General features: G+C 49.0%; 1 protein-coding gene across 2 annotated transcripts; it reads left to right on the top strand.

Moving 5' to 3' along the window:
- Positions 1-4000: 4000 nt before the first annotated feature.
- LOC128839579 (uncharacterized) lies at positions 4001-26101 on the top strand. Of its 2 annotated transcripts, XM_054032668.1 has the most exons (6): positions 4001-4489; positions 16321-16782; positions 22526-22672; positions 23024-23089; positions 23718-23808; positions 24698-26101. In XM_054032668.1, the coding sequence occupies exons 1-6, from the start codon at positions 4339-4341 to the stop codon at positions 24900-24902; spliced, it is 1122 nt and encodes a 373-aa protein (XP_053888643.1). In that variant the 5' UTR covers positions 4001-4338; the 3' UTR covers positions 24903-26101. The 2 variants fall into 2 exon arrangements, with proteins under 2 accessions (XP_053888643.1, XP_053888645.1); XM_054032670.1 differs by lacking the exon at positions 23024-23089 and having other exon boundaries at positions 4003-4489.
- The last annotated feature ends 347 nt before the right edge of the window (positions 26102-26448 follow it).

Here is a 26448-nt window from a genome sequence, read left to right as displayed (position 1 = left end):
GCAGGGGGTTGGGGTAAAGGAGGGGTGCGGCAGGGGACTCAAGACAGGGAGTTGGGGTGCAGGAGGGGTGCAAGATGCAGCAGGGGGCTCAGGGCAGGGAGTTGGGGGACGGGATGCAGGAGGGATTTGGGCTCTGGCCAGGCGCCGCTTATCTGCAGTGGCTCGGGGTGGCAACGGCGCGCTCCCTGCCTGCCTGCCCTGGCCCCATGCTGCGCCACTCACCCATGTCCCTGCGCGGCCCCTGGGGGGAGCCACAGGGCTCCACGCGCTGCCCTTGCCACGCCTCCAGGTACCTCCCCCGAAGCTCCCATTGGCCGCGGTTCCCCGTTCCCAGCCAATGGGAGCTGCGGGGGGCGGTGCCTGGAGCAACGCACGGAGCCCTCTGCCTCCCCCACACACACCCCGGGACCCCAGGGACGTGGTGCCGGCCGCTTCTGAGAGCGGCGCGGGGCCTGCGACACCACGGGGGGCAAATCCCGCAGGCCGGATCCAAAGCCCCGTGCGCACGCCTGTGCTGATGGGGCAAAAACATTGTCGCGGGTGGTTCTGGGTACATGTCGTCAGGCCCCTGTCCCTCCCTCCCTTGGTGAAAGCAACAGCAAAAAATTGTTTCTCGCCTTTTTTCCTGGGTTACCCATGCAGACGACATACCACAGCAAGCACGGAGCCCGCTCAGCTCACCGTCACCATACGTCTCCTGGGTGCTGCTGGCAGACGTGGTACTGCAGTGCTACACAGCAGCAGCTCCTTGCCTTTGCAAGTTAGCGAAGATGGTTAGCAATCATACTGTACCGCCTGCTGCTGTCTCCTGGTTCCTCCTGGCCGGCCTCGATGAGGTCGGTCGGGGGCGCCTGGACATAAATGGGAGTGACTCCAGGTCATTCCCTTCTTTAAGTTTCGTCTAATGGAGATTCAGTCCTGCCTGGAATATCAGGCAAGCCTACCAAAGAACCAGAGAGGCAAATGGCCGCTCCGGGTCAGAGCCCCAGACATGCTGCTTCTATGATGAGCTGCATGCCATTCTAGGGGGTGCCCCTACAACTACCCCACCCCTGTGCTTCCCTCCTCCCCCAAGCTACCTTGGCAGTTATCCCCCCATTTGTGTGACGAATTAATAAAGAATGCATGAATTTGAAACAATGACTTTATTGCCTCTGCAAGCGGAGATCCAAGGGGGGAGGGGAGGGCGGTTGGCTTACAGGGAAGTAGAGTGAACCAAGGGGGCGGGTTTTCGTCAAGGAGAAACAAACAGAATTTTCCCACCGTAGTCTGGCCAGTCATGAAACTGGTTTTCAAAGCTTCTCTGATGCGCAGCGCGCCCTGCTGCGCTCTTCTAACCGCCCTGGTGTCTGGCTGCGCGCAATCATTTAGTCTTTTAGAACGGAGTTCTGATCGCACGGATTCGTCTCCCCATACAGCGATCAGATCCAGTACCTCCCGTCCGGTCCATGCTGGAGCTCCTTTGCAATTCTGGGACTCCATGGTCACCTCTGCTGATCAGCATGCCATGGTGGCCAAACAGGAAATGAAATTCAAAAGTTCGCGGGGCTTTTCCTGTCTACCTGGCCAGTGCATCTGAGTTGAGAGTGCTGTCCAGAGCGGTCACAATGGAGCACTCTGGAATAGCTCCCGGAGGCCAATACCGTCAAATTGCATCCACACTACCCCAAATTCAACCCAGCAGGGTCAATTTCAGCACTAGTCCCCGCGTCGGGGAGGAGTACAGAAATCAATTTTAAGAGCCCTTTAAGTCGACAAAAATGGCTTTGTCGTGTGGACGGGTGCAGGGTTAAATAGATCTAACGCTGCTAAATTCGACCTAAACTCATAGTGTAGACCAGGGCTGAGACTAGGCACTGGGTGGACCCCGATCTAAAGCAGTATTATGGCCTTTGCCGTGTGTATTGTCCCATAGCGCCAGCTGAGAATGGCCCCAGCAGTGGGGGGAAGGGGTAGATATCCCTGTATATCCCTGTGAAAGGCTGGGAGCGTCTGTCTAGCTCGTTGGCTTTCAACGTCTTTTCATTTGCATTTGCATTTTGCTAAAAAAAAATTAATAGAGATGTGGGACCCCTTTGGAAATCGTAGATCTAGTCTGCAGACCCCCAGGTTGAACACCACTGTTCTATGGTAACAACAACCTTTCACGCACCCCTTAGACACAGTCAGATCCCGCAGACCACAGGTTGGAAACCACTGGTCTAGCTAAAGTACTTATATCCCACCCCATCCCGTTACAATCTCATCTGAACACCCCACAATCTTTAATGCATTTATCCTCGCAGCTCCAACACTCTGAGGCAGGGAAGTGCTGCTACCTGCTTTTACAGATGGGAAACTGAGGCACAGAGAAAGTGACTTGCCCAAGGTGACCCAAAACAGCTGTGGCAGAGAAAGACTTGAACCCAGATCTCTGGCGAGTCCCCTAATCACTGGACCAGACTTCCCCTGAATGAGCCTGTAGTAAGATGAGGCCCTGAAACATAAACCTTGGTATCAGAGGCCTGGTATGAGGCCTGAGGCCTGAACTGGAGTAATGGTCAGGACTTTGCTAACATAAAGCAAAGTTAAGCTGTGAGCCAGAGGCAGGCCCTGCTCACAAAAATTGGCAAGAAGACGGCTGCTAATTGGACCTATACACATATCTAAAGGGTATCAAGCACTAATATGATAAACATGGACCAGGATGGCACCAGAACAGTCCGGTACGAACACATTCCACAGAGATAATGCGGAACAGGTTGACCCATCCTAAAAGACAGGGTCAAAAGGATACTATGATGGATAGACTTGTTTGTTCAAACCAACATGTACCAGGAGAGAGGCAGCACTCCCACACGCAGAGGGGCTGTACCTTGCTATGTAGGGGGGTTGCACCTCAATACCTCAGGAGTGATGTGTAACTTGCTTGTACCTGTGTATAAGAATGCACCCCGAGGAGTTGTCTTTGTCCAGCCTAGGGGGCAGTGGGGTGTCCCGCCACTGACTGAGCAGTGTCCATTGTCAGGGAGCACATATGTACTAGCAGAACTGTAACCATCTGATCCAGGGAGCTAGAGACTGTGTTTCGTTTGGCAATAAACCTGGCCGGGTGCCTTCGTTCCTTATCGGAGTCTGTGGTTATTGGGGGTTCTCTCGGGGTCTGCTGTGCAGAGCCGGGGCAGCACACAGAGGGAACACACGCACGCAGCCCACTGTTATTAACATTGGATAGAGCAGACAGGGCCGGCTCCAGGCTTGGGGCGGCAGCTTGTAAGAGGCGGCATTCCACCCAATCCTAGGGTGGCACGGCCGCTTTTTTTTTTTTTTTTGGTGGTGGTGTTCTGCTCCGCCCTGTAGGGGGCGGCGGCGCGGAGGACGGGAGTACCCTTCAGCAAGCCCAGCAGGGCAGCCTGTGTCCTTCCCTCCCAGCCGACCGGAGCAGCGCAGAGCCCTCCCGGCAGGTGGCGGGGCTGCGTGGCAGCGCCCCGCTGAAGCCCTGACCACCCCACTTCTCTCTCTCTCCCCCCCCCGCTAGCCGGGGCACATCTGCAGCGCAGAGAAGTCCCCCTGCACCCACGCTCCGGCCGCGCCCCAGGTTTTTTGGTTTTTTTGCTTTGCCATTCTGGCCACCCCAGGTTTTTTTGTTGTTGTTGTTGTTGTTTTGCTTGGGGCGGCCAAAAAGCCAGAGCTGGCCCTGAGAGCAAAGCACCACACCGGTGGCATCTGACAACAGACCCCTGCTACCTCCACCCTCTTTCTGTTGATCTCTGGCCCAACTTCTGGGAGATCTGCTGTGGTTCCATTTGCCAACAACCACTTTTGTAAAACGCTGTAACTGAGCACTTACAAAGACCACCAGCGATCGATCAGCAAGAACATGTCTCTTTAGAGACAGCAAACTCAAGCACCCAGTACCCGAGCCACGGTAACCTCCGTGTGCAGCATTCAGTAACTGCCCTGAGTACCGGGAAACTGGCTGCTCCAGCCGCTTTGCCTGCACTTTCCCTTTCTCCTCTTAAACCTATCTCCGGATCCTCGGCCAGCCCAGCCTCTTTAGTATTCTCGCCTTGTTGCCCACTAAGCAACTGCAGCTGCTAAGGAGCTGAACTTTATGGCCTCTGACAGCTTTGCTGGTGTGTTTCCCCTGGTCTGGACTGTCATCCAATTTCCCATAAGGGATCTGCAATTCCAGCTGGGCGTGGGAGCAGGAGTCCCCTGATGGGAGCAGCAGGATTCTCTGGAAAGCAGGCGCTGAGCAGAGTGTGTCTGGAAGCTGGTTCTTTGCCAGTCCTCCAGTGCTGACACAGAAAGTGGGGACTTTTTTCTTTCTTTCTTTCCCTTTCACGTTGATTTTGAATGAAAGCAAGAGTGAGAAAAACAAACCAGCTCCCACTCTCCAGTCCGGGTCGTTCTTTTCGGGGGCTCCTCTTCCCCCTTTGTTGCTGGGAAACGATGGAGCTTTTCAAGTGGAGCCTGAGATGGCTGTGCCTCCTTCCTTTGCTACGGGGTAAGTTTTTCTCCTTGGTGATTGCCAAACAAGAACCCCTTTGCCCCGTCGACCTGAGTCCGGTTTGCTGCAACTGTAGAGTCTGTATTTTATGGTAAAGCGCTAAATCCAGTAGCAGGGAAATGTGTTATTCTGCAGGTGCACCTCCACATAGCATTTAACAACAGCTGGGTTTAAATACATAGAGCGACCAATTTCTAGCTGTAAGCGGACAGGCATCGCACGAGGCCAGAGAGCATTTCCGACGGTGTCCCAGCTGCACTGGGCGTTGAGAGGCATTGCTGGCTAGTGGTTTCCAGTCAGAACTCCTAGGTTCTAATTCTGCTTCTGACCCTGGGTAAGTCACTTAACTGTCCAGTGCCTCAGTTTCCCCAGCTGAAAAAGTTTGTCAGAATGCAATGAATTAGTACAAGTGTTCAGGGTGTGCTAGGGAAGATGCTTGGCTGCTAGAGTCTGAAGGATATAGCTCTCATTGCTCATGAGGGATGCTTTCATTGAATTCATTTATTTTTGAAACTGCAATCCGAAATCAAAGCTGTTTGCAGAGACGAACCAAACCCATTCACCCCAGAGCTTAGAGGAGCTCAGGCATAATGAGACTCTAACCCAAGCCAGCCCGACTTTTGGGCTGCAGGACCACAGCCTGCCTAACAAGATTTTGCAAAGCCACCAGGAAAACTATCTGCATCGCATGCTCAGGGCTGGAATATCTCACAGTACTTTTGAGATCCTTCCCAGCTGTCACTCAGAACAGCAGCGATGAGCTCCAAAGGGTGCCCTGTCCCCAGGTCAGAGAGGGCCACCACTGTGATGTAGTATGTGGGATGTTGGGCAGCAGTAAAGAATTAAAATTGGGGGGAACCTTAAGCATCATGTCCCCACTCAAAAACAGTCACTAGTAAAATGAGCAGGGACAGATACAGCTGTAGATCAACTGAGGGGCTCTGGGTGATGATGGATGAACCTCTCCAGCGGTTTGTGTAGTGCACATAGCTATCAACCTCTGATGCCTTTTGTCCTGCATAACCCCAACCTGGATTTCCCCTTCCATCCGGGACAGGCTGAAAGCCAAGACGGCTGATTTACAGCTCGTGCTGTAATAGCATGGGATTTGGATTGCACTCTGCTTGGTGATGACTGAGAGCTCTAAAATGACAGTAACATGAACCATTTGGAGATAAAGGACATTTTCCCATTTATCCCAGCCCGGGCTGGGAAGCCTCAGAGTGACCCCCTCCCGCTTTCGCTACTTCCTATTTTCATCATCATAACTGGAAAACTCTATCCACTTTTACCCTAACACCAGCCATACACACATGTCCCAGTTCCAGACACATTCTCTCTAGGCCCCTGTTGTGGGACAAAAGTGAAGAATCACCAAAAGTATTGCTTTCTTCGAACACTGACCAAGGAACTTTATTGGAATAAAGAAAAACAACGTGATTCCTAATGCTTCTCTCTGTGTATTTCACTATAGAACAGGGGTTCTCAACATCTTTCTTTTTAAGGCCCCCCCCAACATGCTCTAAAAACTCCACGGCCCACCTGTACCACAACAATTGGTTTTCTCCATATAAAATGGCTGGCATTAAGGGTTAGGGAGCAGGGCAATTGCCTGGGGGCCCACGCCACAAGGGGCACCACAAAACGAAGTTGCTCAAGTTTCAGTTTCAGCCCCCGCTGCTGGAGCTCAGGGCCCCGGGCTGCAGTCCTGCATGGTGGGGCTTCAGCTTTCCCCCCTGGGCTCTAGTGAGTCTAACGCAGGGGTCGGCAACCTTTCAGAAGTGCTGTGCCAAGTCTTCATTTATTCACTCTAATTTAAGGGTTCGCGTGCCAGTCATACATTTTAACGTTTTTAGAAGGTCTCTTTCTATCAGTCTATAATATAGAACTAAACGATTGTTGTATGTAAAGTAAATAAGGTTTTTAAAATGTTGAAGAAGCTTCATTTAAAATTAAATTAAAATGCAGAGCCCCCCGGACCAGTGGCCAAGATCCGGGCAGCGTGAGTGCCTCTGAAAATAGGCTTGCGTGCCACCTTCAGCACGCGTGCCATAGGTTGCCTACTCCTGGTCTAACGCCAGCCATGCTTGGCAGAACCCCTGAAACCAGCTCATGGCCCCCCAGGTATCCCTGGTTGAGAACCACTGCTATAGAGCTTTCCCCTAACCCCCAATTCCTTCCTGCTGTAGCTTTTTAAAGAAGCAGTACACACCCTTATACCTCCGTAGGAGCTACCCTGACTCCTAGCTGACAGGAAAGCAATTTGGGAAGTAAGTCATCACTGAATCTCGAGGCTTAGAAAGCAAGCCCTCATTGAAGAGCTTTGCAGTGGGCACCAGATTTGCTTGAACGGGCCCTGGTTTTAGGTACCCGAAATCAACACAGGAGAGAACAAAAGTAAAGTTTCTGTGGGAGAGCACAGTGCATACAGCAACGATGTCCTAGGCTGTAGCCTCCGGCTGCTGATTCTATGAGCTCTGCGCACAGCAAGTCCTTAAGAATGTAGGACAGAGAAATCAAAAGGCATCACGGTCGTAGCGGCCGGGGTACAGGTTCAGCTTGAACGAGCAAAAGTTCAAACCGTCTAAAGATTTGACCTACAGGACTGGGTGCAAAATCTCAGGAGAACGGATTTCGGAACAGGAGATTTGGAATACAGCTCTTCCTGCAGCTCTAGGGACAGAAAAACTGCAGATGGAACCTGGAAGCTCAGAGGCAGCCGCAGAAAGAAAAATAGAAGGGAAATGAACTCCTTGGTTGAGTTCTGGTGGGGCAGGTCTGGGCCTGACCTGGTTCTTATCTGAACTGTTTCTCTGCAGCCCCCACTGGTTTAGATGTAAGAGTAGAAATCACACGTGGGCAGTTCACGCTATTTAGGATTTCGGAGCATTACAGCTGATCTAAACCAGAGAAATTAAAGCCTCTCAAATGTTTGTAAAACACTCTGCAGACACACACCCAGATGGTCTAATGAGCTTGAACAGATGATCTTTCATCAGGTTTAATAACCATCTAAAGCTTAACAGGTTCATTCTGAACCAGTTCAGCACCAGTGTGGACACAGACAAGCTGAAATAGATCAGTTAGTTCTAGGGTTACCACCTTTGAAATGCAAAAGAAAAATGCCACCTCCCCCACCTTCAAAACAAGCCCACTGCAACCCCAACCACAACCCAACCCCAACCACAACTCTGTATCCTCCTGCCCCCTTCAACAGCCACTTAAAGTGACTCACACCCTCTCTCACTGTTGGAGGGCCGACAGCTGCTGTACTTTCAACAGTACAGATCTACCACTTAAACTGCGGAAGTGGGAACACAGCAGCATCTTTTCTGGACACAAACTTTGAACATTAGATACCCCAGTGTATTGAGATAATAATGCAATCCTTAAACACACGTAAAAAAAAAACCCAGCAGATTAAATTATTTTTCTGGCAACTGGCAAATCCATAAAAAAAAACGGGCAGGCTGGTCAGATATTGGCCAGGTGGTAACTCTAGTTAATTCTCTCAGGGCTGACAGCTGACAATGCAAAAATATCTCCCAGAATGCACAGTGACTGGGAGAGAGTGAAGAATTATGGGATAGGTACCCAGAAGGTGGTGCAACCGAAAACAATCTAGGTGAATGCTTAAACCCATTCAATACAACGGGGTCAGTTCTGTAGTGTAAACAGGGCCTAAGTCCCCAGACATTCTCCTATCTGCAGCCTATTTCTCCCCCACCTAACACAGTCCTGTCCTGCTGGCATCTTAAAATCCCACCCCACTCCCTGCCACCACTGCCACCTGCAGCCAGGGCGGCTCTAGGCACCAGCAAACCAAGCACGTGCTTGGGGCGGCACATTTTCCGGGGCGGCATTCCGGCCATCTTTTTTTTTTTTTTTTTGCACTTTGGGCGGCAAAAGCCTAGAGCCGGGGGGCGCCCTGGGGCCGCTGCGGTTCGCGCCGAGGGGGAGCAGTACCCGCACCTTGTGGCTGGGCCGGGCAGGCTCCGAGCGGGGGACACTCGGGCTGGGGGCCGCCCTGCGGGGTACACAGAGCTGCCTGCAGGTGCCGCAGGGCGGCTGCCCCCCAGCACCGCAGCCAGGGCTGGGCGAAGCAGCCCGAGCCGCTCAGGGACTGCGGCAGGGCGGCCAGGAGCAGCAGCAGCAGTGGGGCCATAGAGGGCGGGGCGCTGCTGTGCAGGGCCTGCGTCCCACTCTCCGGGGCTCCGCTCCCTCTGGGGCTACCCTGCCCCGGCTCCTCAGCCCCCTGCCAGGCGGTCCCCCGGCTCTGCCCTCCCGGGTCCCGCCGGTCCTGGAGGCAGAAGCCCTGGCTGGAGGGACCCTGGGCTGAGGCACGGCCCGGGAACCCTGCTGCTCACCCTGACCCTGCCAGTGCCGGACCAGCTGGAGGTGAGGGGGGAGCCAGCACTGGTGGGGGGGAGCCCAGGGCTGGGGCGGCAGGGTTTGTGCAGGGGGTGTGTGGAGAGCCCAGGGCTGGGGCGGCAGAGGGTGTGGGGGGGGGAGAGAGCAAGCCCAGGGCTGGGGCGGCAGGGGGTGCAGGGGGGGGAGAGAGAGCCCAGGGCTAGGGTGGCAGGGGGTGCAGGTGGGGGAGGGCACTGGTGGGGGGAGTGAGAGCCCAGGGCTGGGGTGGGAGCAGCCAAACATTTTTTTTGCTTGGGGCAGCAAAAAATCTAAAGCCGGCCCTGCCAGCAGCAAAGGAAGTGTCTTTCGTTTACCAAAACTCTGTGTGTTCAAATTCTCTGCTGGGGTGTAATCAATGGAATTATGCCAGCAGAGAACTTCGGGTCAACGTTTTTCACTGGAAATCCCCTGCAGGAGAGCTGGGGATTTGAGCCTCCTGGTCTGTGTGCAGAATTCTTCTTAAAAGGAGCAAACCCGTGTTTGTAATTGTGTGGATAACTCACGGCTGTTAACCAGGTTCATGCGTGCCACGGGAGACCCCCTTCCCTGGGGCATGAAGGAATCTAGGGTGGAGTTTTCAAAAGGGCTCCCCAGTGTCCTAACTCTGCTCCTATTGAAACCAGTAGTAAAGTTCCCATTGCCCTTACCCTGTTGAGTAGCTGAAATAGTGCTCTTGAAATAACCCTCGCCGAGCTGGGCTGTTCCTTAGGGTATGTCGCCATTGCAGTCGAAGGTATGACTGCCGCCCAGGCCAGCGTGCCCGAGCTAGCTTTCATCTAACTAGCGTAACTAAACACGGGCGTGCAGATACAGTGGGGCGGCTTCGCGCACTATCTGCACAAGCCCGCCTGGAACCCTGGGTACATACATTGGGGTCCGTGCACGGGTAGGGCGAGTGTTCAGCCCTTTTGAAAATCACACCACTTATTTATCTATCTATCCATGGGCTTAGGCTCCTAATTTTTTTGTCCCCTACCTCTGGCCTTAATCTCTCTGTGCCTCACTTACCTCTCTCTCCAATTGGTAAAGACTCTTCTTACCTACCTCACTGGGGTGTTGGGTGGCCTCGCTGCCAAATGCAAGCTCCAGCGATATATTTGGATGTGGGGCAGCAGCTTAGATCTATGGAAATCAGAGACGGAGCAATACGCGCCTCGCTTGAGCCTCCTGTTCAGTGCGTTGGAAGATGCACTCCTTAGGGTTTGTCTACGCGGCACGGCGATGCGCACTTCTCTAGAACTCACACTTCCGGTGTGCGGGTTGCTGTGCCGTGTAAACCAACCCTAAGAGGGGACCTAATGCAGGGATGTCAGACTCATTCTGTCCCAAGGCCTGAATTACCCTTTTGGTCAGAGGTCACAGCAGAGAGGCAGGTGGCAGAAGGTGACTGACAGTCGGCTGGCGAGGTGGCCAGCAGAGAGGGACGAGCAGCCAGCACAAGTGCTCAGGTTGCAAAGTGAGCAAGGTGCCTTCTTCCCCAGGTGGGAGGTGAACTCACACAGATGCACCTTTGAACCCTGGGGCCTCACTGACCCAGGACAACCACTGTGAGTGGGGTATGGTGAGGGGAGCAGAGGAGGGCACAGAAAAGGAACTTTTGGTGGTAGAACTCAAGAACATGAGGCAGAAGACACTGCCCCACGCACTCTGGGGTGGGTGTCCTGCTCACAGTTTTAGGTTTATGAATCCTGCTTGTGGCGTTTTCCCTAATTAACGCCGAGTTACTTCCCTCCTTTCATTAAAAGTTTCTTTTCTACACTCGGACTCTGTGCTTGCGAGAGGGGAAGTTTTGCCTCTCAGAGGCACCCAGGGGTGGGGTGTAATTTTCCCAAGTTACTGGGTGGGGGCTCGAGCCGGTTCTGTGTTGTATTGTTGAAAAGGGACCCCTAGGTATTGAACCCGGCCCTGGTTGCTGCCGGCTCCACCTGGAAGAAGGGTTACAGGTGATGGGCTGTTTGAGCGTCCACATGAGGGATGAAATTGACCTCTGTGCAGGGGACCAGTACAGGGCTTATCCACTACTTAACGTCCTCAGAAGAGGACTTAATCCCTGCATAAACCTTGTGCTGGGCTTTGCACAGGGGCAAATTTCACTGTAGAGGAGCTGTAAGAGATATGGCCACAGACCCACCTGTGGCATAAGGAGCTGTCAACAGGGAATGGCAGGTCAGCCCTTGCAGTATTTTCCAGAAATGGTATTAACCACAAAACCCTTTCATGGTTGAGTGTTTAACCAGCTGCCTGATGGGTATTTCTTTAGAAATATTCTGTGACTGTGTTTCTCTGTCTGGGCTTGAAAGCATGAATGGGCAAACACCTATATTAAAACACTGTGGTGTTTACAGCCCCGCTTCAGGAAAAGGAAACAACCATACCCACTCCTTTAATTCTGGCATGGCTTGTTAAGGGTGTGCCCATATTTTAGTTCTTGACACTATGATCCTTCCTCTCCTTTCTAACATGTTTTGACAAGCAGTGAGATAGGTACGCTGACCATTAAAGTCTCACCATTGCATCTGCATCCAGTGAAATGGACGGTGTAGTTCACACTTCACAGCTATTGTTTCAGGCTCTCTGCAAACTCAGATGAGTTCACTTGGGTCACATTTTGAAGCTTTTCTCTGCAACCATAATAGTTAGAGACTAACTTTTTCTTTTAAACAAAAGCTGAGATGCTAGAGAACAGTTGAAAGGTCTGTCAGGGCCTCCCCCGGCAGCTAGAGCCTCACACCCTCAAGAGGACACATCCTATGCTTTGGATAATGCTGGTATGCTGCGGGGGAGGGTTACACTGAAGTACAGTTTTTCCTTTGGGACTGATATTTGGAACCTAGCGCTCTATGTTACTATGATATCTTCTCTCCCTCTCTTTGTCTGCCACCTTATAACTAAGCATTAAAGGGTAGCATCCACCCCTGTTCAGAGAGCATGCACAAGGCCCGTGTAGCACTTATCTTATGCCCTAAAGGGGATTGAAATCTGGATCCAAATTTCTGTGCTCTCCAATTGCTAATATTTAACTATTTCCCTTATATTATTAACCTTCAGGCTTTGAGCTTTAGGAATCTGCGTTTGCTTTTACAACCATTTGCAACAGGGCTTTCCCACTGCTGTCTTCCAAATTGAAGCACTTTAAAAACAAACAAAACCCTCCTCCCTTGGCAAACTGTCCTTTGACTTCGCTGTGAGTTTTACCTGTGTCACAACTGCTGGGTAAGGCCCAAAGGGCAGCTACCAGAACAACCATCCTGTAGCACTCACTGCCACTTCTCACCCCTCGGCTCTCCTTGGTTTGAGTCCTTACTGATCCCTTTGCTGATTGCCAGGGGCTAGGCCCTCAGCTGATGTAACCTGGCATGACTTCCACGGAGCAGTGCTGCTTTAAACCAACCGAGGCTCTGGCCCAATCATTGCTTGCTATCTTTGGTACCCCTGGTAGTGCCGGGAGAGCGAGCTGGATTCATTCTGCCTCATGCATCAGCCGTAAAATTGCCACGGCATTTCAGCTGCAGTGTCTAGTACCGGGTGTGACGGAAGAGGCAGAAAGACACAGGGGTAAATTCACCTCTGAGCACTGAGACAGAGGGGATGCCGTTTGTACGCCCCTATTCAGCAGCTACAGGGGGCCTAGTGCAGGCTGAGGCAACCCCAAGGGCTGCCCTAGGAGGTGCCTCTGCTTCATTGGTCCCTTTGGGGCTTTGCAAGGGTGCAGGTCCATTGCAGCCATGCCCCCCCCATTCCTCCTCCAGTCCACCTCTGCCTTGGAATGCCCCTGTGATGAATATTGCAATCCCAGGCAGCATGTTTGGGGACTCGTTGTGTTAAGTGTATGGATCACTGGGGGCCAGGGACTGTGTGCAACTGCGGGGGGAGGGTTACCCCAGCTCCTCCAGGAACCAGAAGCAGTGGGGGATGATTCAGGTAACCCCCCCATCGAGAGGCACTTCCACCCTACTCACCCCCACGCCCCAGGAGGCTCATACAGACTGGCTCAAACTGGATTTTCAAAAGACCAGCAGACAAAGAGCGGGCTTTGGATATAAAAAGGCTGGGATTAAACTGACTCGGGGCCTTCTTTCTGAGCCAGCAAACGGACAGGACCTTCTGTCTAAGGGGGCCCCCAATCTTGCGGAAGGACTGGGAAAACATTGGCCTACTAGGGCCCCATAAGACTGCGGGATGATTCCTGGTATGCTTAGAGTGTGTTTACATCTGTTTGCTTTTGATGTTTTCTCTGTAATGCTTTTACCTTATGAATAAAGGTGCTGGCTTAGAAAGAGTTTGGTGGTAACTTGTAACAGCTGGCAATGTACTCTGGTCATAGCCCTCGGAGAGAAAGCAATGCACCAGTGCTGGCCTTTAGGCAGATTGGCTCGCTGGGATTATGACAGTGTAAGGCAGGGAGCTGCCTTAAAACTCCCATCAGGAGGGAGAGAGACACGGGTCTCCACCCAAGAGAAGTGACAGCTCAGAGCTGGGAATCTTAGTGGGTGCCCTCAAGGGACCATAAAGGTGCAATACAGGTGCAGTTACCCTTGACATTGACATTGCCCAGATTTGCTGCAAAGGCAGCACAGGGTCTGGGAGGGATAGAAGCCCTCTGCCTTTAGGGGTATTCCCCAGGTTGAACTGTGCCTGCCTGATGCCACCTTTGCACCAGCCTTACTGTCAGCCCAAGACACGTCTTTATAGAAAGGGGGTTCCCCTGAACTCTGCTAGATCTCAGACACCTGAGATGAGTTTCTCAAGGTGGGACATAGGCTTGGTCATGAGGTTACTGGGGCCATTTGTAAAAGCCTGATACTATCTCAGCCAAACTGGGATTGCTGGTCACCGGGTCTTTCCTGCTGCCAGTATTTTAGCAAGGGGCTGCTGCAATCATTCCCCTCCCTGCTTTACAAAAAGGCCCATGTCCCGGGGGTACATGTGCCACTGAGAGGAGAGGTAAGTGACTGGGGAAACCTATTCATTCGTTTTCCTTTCTCATAACCAGGGAGGAAGGCTGCATCTCTGAGAAAACAAACTGATATCAAGTGCCATTTACTGGATACATTTCTGAAAAAAATGTGTGGATCGCGGATTGGATGTGGATACAAATTTTGTATCCACACAAGGCTCTAGGGATACTTACTCCGCTGTGGACCATACTGTAACCTGTCTATGGATAAACTTCACTGTCTAGGCCTCTCTCCTTGTTCACCAGCATTAAGCATTTCATTTATTAATATTTCAGTGAAATAACATTTTAGAAGCTGAAAAGCAAACTCGGCCCATTCTCTTTCCAGTAGGTTCAGAAACAGCCAGAAAGTCCCTTAGTACTTTTTTCCTGAGTTAACAAACAATATTAGACATGTAGTCTAGCAGGAGACTGGAGTTTCCTACAAGCAAACCTAACGGTTCTTTAATCTATTGTTTCCTTCGCCCCCTGCTGTGCTCTAAGTTTTGTTTGCCTTGTTGCTCCCTCCCTTCACATACTGAGCTAGTGACTTGGTGCCAGTGAAAAGCATTGTTCTTTGTGCCAAGAGGGGAAATTCTGCAGAGGAAGGTGTTAAGGTCATTATCAGGATTCCATTCTAAAGTCATCATTCAGTCTCCTCCTTGTTCTTCACATTTCAGACTTTTTCCTTCAGGCTTTGCAGGTTTTAACTCTCGGGGTGAATGTGAGAATTTTTCACCACTGGGGGAATAAATGATCAAATTCTTAAAGTTACAAAGATTTTTTTCAGGGTAGCAGCCGTGTTAGTCTGTATCCTCAAAAAGAACAGGAGTACTTGTGGCACCTTAGAGACTAACAAATTTATTAGAGCATAAGCTTTCGTGGGCTACAACCCACTTCTTCGGATGCATATAGAGTGAATGACCTAGGGGAAATGTGGTGAGAATCTGAAACATTTGTTTCCATACCTCTTTCTTCAAAACCAAATTATCATTCAAAATTTGGTAGGGACATAATATGTTTTGTGCAGCAGAAGAGATGCATCTATTCATAGACTCATAGACTCATAGACTTTAAGGTCAGAAGGGACCATTATGATCATCTGGTCTGACCTCCCGCATGATGCAGGCCACAAAGCCGTCCCTACCCTTTCCCTTGACTCTGCTGTTGAAGTCCCCAAATCCTGTGGCTTAGAGACTTCAATTAGCAGAGAATCCTCCTGCTAGCGATCCCTGCCCCATGCTGCGGAGGAAGGCGAAAAACCTCCAGGGCCTCTGCCAATCTACCCTGGAGGAAAATTCCTTCCCGACCCCAAATATGGCGATCAGTAAAACCCCGAGCACGTAGGCAAGATTCTCCAGCCTGACCCTCATTAGCCATTATACTATTTACCTGCCATGGCACGCTGTTCCTTTGACTAAAATCATGTTATCCCATTAAACCATTCCCTCCATAAACTTATCTAGCTTAATCTTAAAACCAGACAGGTCCTTCGCCCCCACCGTTTCCCTCGGAAGGCTGTTCCAATATTTCACCCCTATTAGAGATGTATGGCCGAGTGTTTAAAGGGTATTTCAGGATGCTCGTGGGTCAGATTTATGGTTGATTTTGGAATGAATACAGATGCAATCCTTTCCGTTGACTGGCTGGCATCTACTCCTTAAAGGTCCCGGAACCTTTGTTGCTCATTGCAAAAAATGATCAATACAGAAGTTCAAAAGCTAAGAGTATTGTGACTCGGGCTGTCTTCCTACAGTTATGAGAGAATTATAGGGCAGTTCTATGGACCATCACTGGGTGGGTAACTCAGTTACCTGGGACTTCTCGGATCTGGAACCCTGACCTCTGGGCAGTGATACTGGACGCAATAATTGTATTGTTGATTGAATAGTTGTGAGTCATCTTATCTAATCATTTCCAGTGTTTATAAGGCTTATCGTTTTATTTCCATTGTTGCCATCGGAAGTAGCCACAGAGCCCAGTTTAGTGATCCATAGTGAAGTACTAAGTGAGATTAACTGAGCTTGTCAACATTTTTTGAATTTCAATGAATTTTGTTCATAGGAAAAAATTCTGATAGGGAAAAAATCATCAGATTTTGGGAGGTTTCTCACTGGCTCTATAGCTGCCTGAAATTTTCCATTTTTTAAAAAATTTCATAGAAATTTAAAAAAATGGTTGTGAAATTTGTAACATTTTTTTCTATTGGCTTTACACATTAACGACGATATTATTACTTCTTTCCAACCTTGTTCCTTGGTACCAATGCACCATGTCTTCCTCTAAGAAATGCATCCCTAGGAAATTAAAACTTAGAGGGTGGCCTTTTTTTTTCTCTTATATCTAGAATATGAAAATGCAGCAACAAGTGGTAGGCTAAGAATCTCTCTTTTCCTAGGCATTAGCTAACAACTGATGCTCTGCAGAAGCACGTTTGTCTTGTGCATGTAAGGTACTAAACTCTGCTTTGATTGTACTGTAGTATCAGAGGGGCAAAGCTTCCTCATAAAGAACATCCGGCTGGAAAAGTGCATGCAGGTCGCCCACCAGGAGAGCGACCAGATCAGCCTGGCTGATTGCAAGCTGCATGCCCAGCAGCAGCAATGGAGGTGGGATCCCAGAACAAAGTCCATCGTCAGCCTTAAAACCAAACAGTGCCTGACCATCCGGAAGCCACAGGAGTTCGCATCAGCCTACCTGGAGCCATGCGGGGACAGAGAGCGCCAAGCATGGGCTTGCAGCAAGAAGGGACACTTGACTTTGCATGGCCTGGGCTTGCATCTCAACGCGAAGCAAGGCCACAAGGTCTTTGTGTCTCGGGAGAAAGACAAGTTCAGCAAGTGGAAGACCCTGTCAGATGAAACCGTCTGTGCTGTCAGCCCCACAGTGGCTCCCAGGCTTGGTGACCTGATGCAGGAAGTTGCGTTGGTGGGGGTTCACAAAAGTAAGAAGTGGATTTAACCATTAGCAACCCATTTATTCTTTGGGATCCATCACCTAGAATCCATCTAACACCTGACTTAACAGGCTTGTAGCTCATGTAAAATCATTCTCATGCATGATTGCTCTGGCCCTGGTCCTGCGAGATACTGGGAAGCTTTAGGGACATCCCAAACACCCTCAGCTACCATTGATTTCAGTGGCAAATGACAGGTGATCAGCACTTCACAGGTTTGGGTCCCTATATACAACATATAAAACTAGTGATGGGCAGACCTCAAAAGGTTTCTGACAACCCTGCTTGTCAACTCTGCCTTGCTACGTAGTTTAAAGCCTATTTGGGGGATGAGCACTTTATAGTTTGGAATATTCTCTGAATCGCCTGAAACTTTGGGATTTGCTAAAAGTGGGGTGGCCGTTTCATTAAAGTCAGACTTTCGTTCATGGGATTTGTGATACTTCCTACTACTGGATGGGCCCTAAGGTCCCAGACTAACTACCTCCTCTTTCATCACACCTATACTGGATTGATCAGAAAAACAGTCTTGTCTTTTTTTTTTTTTTTAAGTTACCTGCATTATTGAGAGGCTGTTTAAAGAAAAGGAAAAGAAAGCTTGATTCAATTTTCAGAGCAGTAGATTGCAGAGAATTCTCTTTCTCTGTTCAGTTCCAACCAGCCCACTCATCCCTGGTGAAATCACAGGTCTTTCCTCATCCTTGTGATCTGCTGACCACGATCATCTAATCTGATCTTCTTATATTGCAAACCACCGCACCCTAACCCCAGCAAGGAAGGGGAAGAAGCAGAAGTTGGTATTGCTCATTGTGAAGCTCCTGGGGGTACTCAGAGTTGGGAGGCACCTCACCACTATCTGCCCTTAGCGTGAAGCAGTTCTGCCTCATGCCTGCTGAAGCACAGTCCCCTGAAACCAACAGCCTCTGGCCACCGACAAGCCCTGTTTTCCAGGTCTCTGCAGTCTCTCTGTGCAGGCTAGTGACAGACACACACCAGCCCCTTCTATCAGCATCCCCCTCTGTAGCATCCAGCCCATCACTGGACACTCACAGGACTTACGAGGAGAACATAAGAACGGCCATACTGGGTCAGACCAAAGGTCCATCAAACCCAGTATCCTGTCTGCCGACAGTGGCCAATGCCAGGTGCCCCAAAGGGAATGAACAGACAGGTTATCATCAAGTGATCCATCCCCTGTTACCCATTCCCAGCTTCTGGCAAACAGAGGCTAGGGACACCATTCCTGCCCATCCTGGCTAATAGCCACTGATGGACCTATCTTCCATAAATCTATCTAGCTCCCTTTTGAGCCCCGTTATAGTATTGGCCTTCACACGCCCTCTGGCAAGGAGTTCCAGAGGTTGACAGTGTGTTGCATGAAAAAAATACTTTCTTGTGTTTGTTTTAAATTTGCTACCTATTAATTTCATTTGGTGGCCCCTTGTTCTTGTATTATGAGAAGGAGTAAATAACACGTCCTTATTTACTTTCTCCATACCACTCATGATTTTATAGACCTCTATCATATCCCCCCTTAGTCGCCCTCTTTTCCAAGCTGAAAAGTCCAAGTCTTATTAATCTCCCCTCATACAGAAGCCATTCCATACCCCTAATCATTTTTGTTGCCCTTTTCTGAACCTTTTCCAATTCCAATATAACTTTTTTGAGATGGGGCGACCACATCTGCACGCAGTATTCAAGGTGTGGGCATACCATGGATTTATATAGAGGCAATATGATATTTTCTGTTTTATTATCTATCCCTTTATTAATGATTCGCAACATTCTGTTCGCTTTTTTGACTGCCGCTGTACATGAGTGGATGATTTCAGAGAACTATCCACAATGACTCCAATATCTCTTCCTTGAGTGGTAACAGCTCATTTAGACCCCATCACTGTATATGTATCGTTAGGATTATGTTTTCCAATGTGCATTACTTTGCATTTATCAACATTACATTTCATCTGCCATTTTGTTGCCCAGTCACCCAGTTTTGTGAGATCCTTTTGTAGCTCTTCACAGTCTGCCTGGGACTTAACTCTCTTGAGTAGTTTTGTATCATCTGCAAATTTTGCCACCTCACTGTTTACCCCTTTTTCCAGATTGTTTATGAATATGTTAAATAGGACTTGTCCCAGTACAGACACCTGGGGGACACCACTATTTACCTCTCTCCATTCTGAAAACTGACCATTTATTCCTACCCTTTGTTTCCTATCTTTTAACCAGTTACCAATCCATGGGAGAACCTTCCCTCTTATCCCATGACTGCTTATTTTGCTTAAGAGGGACCTTTTTTGGTGAGGGACCTTGTCAAAGGCTTTCTGAAAATCTAAATACACTATATCCACTGGATCTCCTTTGTCCGCATGCTTGTTCACCCCCTCAAATCAATCTAGTAGATTGGTGAGGCATGATTGGTGAGAGACGGCGTACACACAGCTTGACTGGAACAACTCAGGATCAGGCCCTTTATAACCACACAGCACTGTAATCTATTTCTAGTGAGAACAAATATGATTATTAATGAAGGTTCAGATTTTAAGAGATGGTAGGAACAACTGGCTATATGTGACACAAAAGGTATAATATGCTTCTTAGAGTCTAACCCTGATTTTAATAAGCTAAAATCCCTATCTAAAGCTGTTTCTCACATAAAGCTTCCTTCCACCGTCACCAACCCACAAGGTGGGGATCCACCATTCATGGATACAAAAAGCACTGTCCTTTTTGTTCCTTCAGTGCTGGATAAAAGAGGGGTCCTTCTAGTCTGCCTCCTATGCCCCACAGCTAATTGTCTTTGCACCCCAGTGATAGGACAAATGCCTGCAGTTCTGTCTCCAGTGTCTTCCCATGCTGACATCACATCCTTATGTTAACTGGGAATGCAAATGTAGCTCCCATTGTGTTTGGCTTACAATGCTTAATTTTACTTTGGAGACAGGGATAAGTGAACAAACATGCTTTGTCCGGCAGAAAAACCTGTTTGTCAACTGTGCCTTGTTCCATAGTTTAAAACATATTTTTAGTAGGCCCATAGAACTCCTTATATAGTGCCAGAACATACATTCAAAAGCAATAGTAATGACCGGTGTGTCATCAGCTTTAATTTGATACCTTACAGGACACTTTTTGGATAAATACTATGGAAGTAGTGTGTTAGGTGTAGTGAATTTGTCAGGCCTGACAAGAGTTGCTGATACAGAGTAGTTGGCATTGAGGGGCTCTTAGGGTCACACGTGATCCCAGAATTGGGAACAGGGCCGGCTCCAGGGTTTTGGCCGCCCCAAGCAGCCAAAAAAAAAAAAAAAAAAAAAAGCCGCGATCACGATCTGCGGGGGCAATTCGGCGGGAGGTCCTTTGCTCCGAGCGGGAGTGAGGGACCGTCCGCCGAATAGCTGGATGTGCCGCCCCCCTCCGGAGTGGCCGCCCCAAGCACCTGCTTGCCAAGCTGGTGCCTGGAGCCGGCCCTGATTGGGAAGTAACCAATTAAAATCACTTATGTTCGAAAAGGAGAATAGTGGGGGGAGGTTTGTTGTTTCAGTATTGCCAACCCCACATGTTCAAACCTCATGCTGGGGCCTCCAAAATAATGAGATCATCTTTGAAATCATGATATTTCAAACTGATCATTTTGGGGTTCTCCTTATTTGCCTTCTGGTTTTGGGGCCTTTAGGGTGCCCTTAGATCACGTTTTCAAGCCTTCGTCAATCATGAGAAACGTACTTTATGTTAAAAAAAATGAAGGCTGAGGTTACCTGATTCCACATAATGGAACTTGAAGCCAAACACCAGAAATCAAGAGACTTGTGATGAAATCACAAGAGCTGGCAATGCTATTGAGAGAGTTTTCTCTTTGATTTCAAATGAAGTATAATCTACCGGCTATGAGTTCATAGCTCTGTCCCTGGTCCTACCTCAGGGAGCTGGGCAGTGCAGCTCATGTGGTAGTCAGAGTTAATTTCTAAGAAGGAGAAACTAGTCCAGAATACAGAACCAGCCTGCCAAGGAGCTAGAAAAATCCTTTTGGGTCCTTTGGCATCACCATTCTTACTAGAGACTGGAGACAATATGGTCTGCTGGCCTGAGCGCAGGTCTGAGAGCCAGGAACACCTGGGTTCTAAACCTGACTCTGCTCTGGTACCTTTGTGCAGGTCACTTAGCTTCCCTGTGCTTCCATTTCCTCATCTGTAAAATGGGAGCAACACTTTTAAGTGACTGTTGCCGTCTTAGTCATAAAAGTTAGAACAGGTTAGACGAACACCTATCAGGGTGGTCTAGCTAATACTTAGTCCTACCTCGGTGCTGGGACTGGACTAAATGACCTGCCTAAATCCCTTCCGGTCCTACGTTTCTATGATTCTGTGCTTTCATTAGTTCTTGCGTCTAAACTCTAGGATAGCTCCCAGCAATAGATATCGGATGGTGGTAGTGTTTCCAGGCTTTTTAGTTAGAAGCGATGCAGATAATTAGCCAGCTCACCATCCAATCAGATTCCTCCTTCCTTTCAGCCCATTTGGGTTATAAACTGGGAGATGGGTTCATGACAAGAACATTTCCCTTACAAAGTTGTCTACAGAATTAAACATCTGGAGATCACATCCGTTCCCCACTCTTCAGCTCCAGGGACCACAAAAGGATTGGGACATGCAGTGAATGGTCCAGTGCTTTCTGTAAGTGACCCATGTAATTCCCTTGGGGACACTATTTCACTGTCACAAGGTTTTTCCTGACATCAAAGCTTCACTCTTCTCTTGGGTTGTTTGAGTTGCTTGGTAAATTAGTCCCTTGCTCCCCACAATCCCTTTATTTTCTCCAAGACTAAGACCAGCCGGACACCCCAGCTCTTCATTCAGACAATGAAGCTGTTGGCCCTGGAGTGCAAGTCTCCTTTTATTCCTTATACTGTTTGGTGTAATAGCATCACTCCTGGTTATACACACTGTGAGTTCTCCAGAGAGGCTGGCATGACACCTCTGATCCCACAGCAGCGTCTAATGGAGCGATTGTATGCCAGAGGTGGGGACCTCCTCTCCTTCTGTTACCCAATCTAGATCAATCTTGAATGATCAAGAACAGGGGAAGGGAGCTCTGATTTGCCGCTCTTGTAAAGGGTCTACCCTTGCAGTGCCAAGGTCAGTATGCTAGTCATGTACCACCAGACCATCCGAAATAACTCCCCTAGTCTTTGGTGCTTAGAACTTTCAGATACTTAATCACCAGCATTTGACAACTGAAAAGCTTGTGCCTACTTCATTTGTCAGTAATGCTCATAACAACATATCCTATCATTTAATATCCATTTGGCCACGTCCAGTCATTTAACGTGTCAGGAAGGCGTGTGTGTGTATCTCAGCTCGGACTCTGCCTGCACCCTCCGTCACGCTTCAGCTTTTAACTGTTTGTTTGTATCGTGCCCATCCTCCTTAGACTGGATGTTCCTCAGAACAGGGACCTTGTCTAACCCCCCGGGCCAAATTCTGCCCTGACCACCTGTCTGATCTTGCAAGCTGCTGAGCGCTCTCCGTTTGAAATTCATGAAAATGGAGGGCCCCACTGGATCGGGCCCTTGCAAATCATGCAATCCAAACTACCTCAGGGAGGCTGCAGGAGAAATAAGCCAGGGCAGGCTTTGTCCCAGCGTGGTTTGCTTAGGGACACGCAAGCCCATGGTGCTGTATAGTGAATAAACAATAACTGTCTGCATCTTTTGTTTTTTCTTTCTAAGCTAAAACCATCAGTTCCTCAGCAAAGAGCCACACCAGCTCCAGGGGCTCTCTGCTGGAATTGCCCGCCTCCACGTTGGCTGAGTTTAACAGCACAGTTTCTCCACCACGGAGCAACCAGATGCTTGACGTTCTAGCAACGGACAAGGGTGGGTACTTTGCTTTCCTGAATGCACGTGTCCGAAGAGCAGCAGCGGCTGTAGTTTGGTCCCTGTCACGTCACACCGCTGTGACGCTTGTCTTGCCAGTGGGAAGCAGTGCACTGATGGGGGGCTCTGGCTGCCCTAGATGTGCTACAGTCAGAACGATAGTGGTGCACAGCCACTCTTAGCACCCTAGCGCAACAGCAGGGCTCCCAACCTCTTCCCACCCCGATAGCAAGGGGTCCTGCAACTAACACGTAGCCATAAAGAGAAAGGATAATGCAGTGCAATGCTCCCTCCTGTTCGGCAGTACAGCCCACTAATGTGTGCGTCTCTGCTCCTTCCCCACCCCCACAGAAGTGTCTGGCCAATTTAAAAATCAATCTGGACACCGAGGGAAAGGTGCTGGGGCCAGGCCTACAGGTATGTTGAAACAACCAATGAGAAAAGGGAAAAGACAGGGTGGAGTGCGGGTACCAATGTCCCTTCCTCTCCCTGCAAATAGGAAATTGATTCCCCCCCCCCCCTTGGTGCTATCTGATGCTGATGCTGGTCAGTACTCCAGAAAGAACTAAAGCACCCCCCTTCATCCAACTGCCTGCAGTATGCCCTGGGGGGGAGAAATTCCTCCTGGAGATCAGCTGCACCCCCCACATGGGAGTAAGAGTTACCATGATGGAGCGCTGAATCCCACTCCACCCTGAGCTTACTGTGATATCCAAGAGTTGTTGTCTCTTGCTCCTGCTACCCCTTGCATCCGAGAACTCTGGATTGCGGGGCAGAGAATTCTGAATATTCATTACCCTCTGAGAAAGTGGGGGAACTTGCCAGGGACAGGCTGTAAAAATGCAGCCCTGAGCATATGGCAAAGCTGGCCCATGACCCCATGAACAAGGAGACCACCCTTAAGTCATCTCACCCACCCACGTCCTCTGCTACTCTTGATGGGGCTATAACAGTCCATTCGAGTCTGGAACAATATTACAGAATAACACAGCAAAGGGGTTAAGTGAGGAAATGTGTGTGATTGTGCAATTTGATTCCATTTCAGCCACCAAGTGGAAGACAGCCATGCTAGTCCTCAGCCCCTTCGCATTTATACTGGGACTGATTATACTGACATTGAATGTTCGCTACAACAAGTAAGTGGGATGAAGTTTCTCCCTTAGCTGCTTTTTTGTTGTCACAGCTGTGCAACTAAAGGCTTGAAAGCCCCAAGTGTACTAGCATATCAACCCCCAGGCCACATGTAGGCTCTCACCAAGTCCTGTTACTATGTCCCCACCTCTTCCCATCCCCATCTCTGAAAGTTTTGTCCATGTTCTGGTCATCTCTCCCCTTTGACTACAGTAGAACCTCGGAGTTACAAACACCTCAGGAATGGAGGTTGTTCATAACTCTGAACAAAATGTTATGGGTGTCTTCAAAAAATTTACAACTAAACAATTGACTTAATACAGTGTTGAAATTCTACTATGTAGAAGAAAAATGCTGCTTTTAACCATCTTAAATGAAATGAAACAAGCACAAAAACAGTTTCCTTCCCTTGTCCAATCTTTTTTTAAAGGGAAAGTTTAACACAGTCGTGTGCTGCATTTGCTTTTTTGTTGTCTCTGCTGCTGCCTGATTGCGTACTTCTGATTCCAAATGAGGCGTGTGGTTGACTGGTCAGTTCGTAACTCTGAGGTTCTGCTGTATAATCTTTTCCTCTCTGGCCTCCTGCTGCTTCATCCCTCCTTCCCTCCAAAATGCAGCTGATGAAGTCTTCTCCCTCTCCCGTTTCAATCACATGATACCCAGAGAGGGGCCGGTCTGTGTGGGAAGCTTGGTGCTGCCCGTAGCATACCTGTTCTGGGGACAAAGGATTCAGGCTCCGGGGTGCTGATTCAGCTCTAAATTCACAGGGGAAAACAAGTGGCAGGCAGATGCAATTACTAAATCCGTTGAGAAGGGCATTGCCCACCTTGGACATAAATGAAATGTTAGATGAAATAACTGATTTTTGGGTCCCACTTTTTTCTGTCCTCTTAGGAAGAAGAAGCTCTCTGCTCTGAAGAGCTACCCGGAGAGCTGCAACAGAGCTGGCTTACAGGAGCAGTCCCCAGTAACGGTGACAGCAGGCAGCTGGCAACGCAGCATGCCAGCCTCTCGTTCCCCTCCCTTGCAGCACGGGGAAATACTGATTGAGTGGAAGGATGGGACCGTCACTCCCCTTTTTGATAATGCTAACTTTTAGATGGGCTACCTCACGACTAACGGAGCCCGTTGCTTCTATACTATAGTGCCCTCCGATAAGATACGCCCACTGGGACCAATCTATCCTGAGTGAATTTTTTTCAGTAGCCTAATGGTTTTGATAGAAACCAGCAAACACTGTTAACACTTGAGAACAATCACATGATGCAGCACAAAGTTATAGCAAACAGGGCAGATTGTGTTCTGTTTGTTGAGGTGCACAGTGCTTAAACTTTCTCCAGGGTTCCGATTTATTCTGTAAGGAGGCCCATGTGTAACCACAGAGTGCCTGGCTGGTTCCTAATGCTCCTTGCCTTTTGCTTTCCTTTGGATTCTAGCACCACTGATCCCACGAGAAATGTTATTCCTCCAAGTCAAATGGAAAGGTGAATAAACAAATCCTGGTAGGGTTTGATTTGACTTCAAAGTGGAAAACTGGATCCCCAAGCCAGCTACACACTCAAAAAACTGCTCAGTGACTTTGGCCATAAGAGAATTTGTGACTTATCAGCTCCACCTTCAGCCGCCAAAAACAAAATGACCGTCCCTGACATTCTCCAGCCATTTGCTGAAGTTTCCCCCCCCCCCCTAAAATATTAAGGAAGAACAGTTTCTTTTCTCTAAATAAAAGACATTGCCCACCACCTTTCCACCCTGAGCCATTGCGAACCAGCCGATGGCAGGGCAGTGACTCACCAAGAGTTTTATATTCCTGGTACACAACACTAATTTACAATTCTACAGCACTTTCCATCCCTCCAAACCATAAAGCACTTAACGAATGCTACATATGTAGTGCCATTAAAATGCAGCTACCAACCATGGCTTCAACTAATACAGCACTTTTTGTTTTGGCCAATGGTGGTTCACTACCGTTGACGGGGTAGAATGGGTTACTTGAAAATGGCTCTGTATTCTTGTTTAATATATATTCTTGCACTTAAACAAAGCAATGCCATTGTTTACATGGTGTTGGTTAAGCAGAAGCTGAAAAATAACCATGAAAATATGACTGTGAAACAGCACACATAGTTAGTCATTTCTCTCGCTTGTTTACTGATTTTCTTTAAAAAAAAATAAATCTTTGCTCTTTTATTGTTCTGCCTGTTACTAAAACACAACACCCCCCACATGCTCTTCATCACACCCTGCCATTTGGTTTGAAACGGTGTTCATAATAAAGCTGAGTTTAAAAAAATATCAGGAGAGTTGAAATCATTTCTCTTGCTAAGGCACAATGCACCGCTGTATCCGTGCAAATCATTCTGTAGAGATAAAATGGTCTCAATCCTACAAGGAGCTGAGTGCTCTCAATTCCTACTGATGTTAGCGGGAGCTAACGGTGTTCAATGGCTTAGCACCTTGGGAAATAAGGCCCACAGACAAGAATTAATTATAGCTCTCACCTCTAACGTTCTAGCTCGTGTGTGCGTAGCACTGCTAGCTATTGCATGGAATGCCAGACGTGCTCAACGGCAAGTGACCACATTGCCATTAGGGACTGCAACCCATAGGGAATATTAATACAGCTACTGGAGAGTCACCAT

Source organism: Malaclemys terrapin, chromosome 6 (genome assembly GCF_027887155.1).
Source record: "Malaclemys terrapin pileata isolate rMalTer1 chromosome 6, rMalTer1.hap1, whole genome shotgun sequence".
In the NCBI taxonomy this organism is placed as follows: domain Eukaryota; kingdom Metazoa; phylum Chordata; order Testudines; family Emydidae; genus Malaclemys; species Malaclemys terrapin.
The sequence above is the reverse complement of the archived record's forward strand: the minus strand, read 5'-3'. Positions and strand labels throughout refer to the sequence as shown.

Bases quoted from the DNA above. Each gene is read 5' to 3' on its own strand.
- LOC128839579 (XM_054032668.1), top strand. From the start codon at position 4,339: ATGAAAGCAAGAGTGAGAAAAACAAACCAGCTCCCACTCTCCAGTCCG. The intron at 4,490-16,320 runs GTAAGTTTTTCT...ATTGTACTGTAG, and splicing joins CCTCCTTCCTTTGCTACGGG to TATCAGAGGGGCAAAGCTTC. The intron at 22,673-23,023 runs GTGGGTACTTTG...CCACCCCCACAG, and splicing joins CGTTCTAGCAACGGACAAGG to AAGTGTCTGGCCAATTTAAA.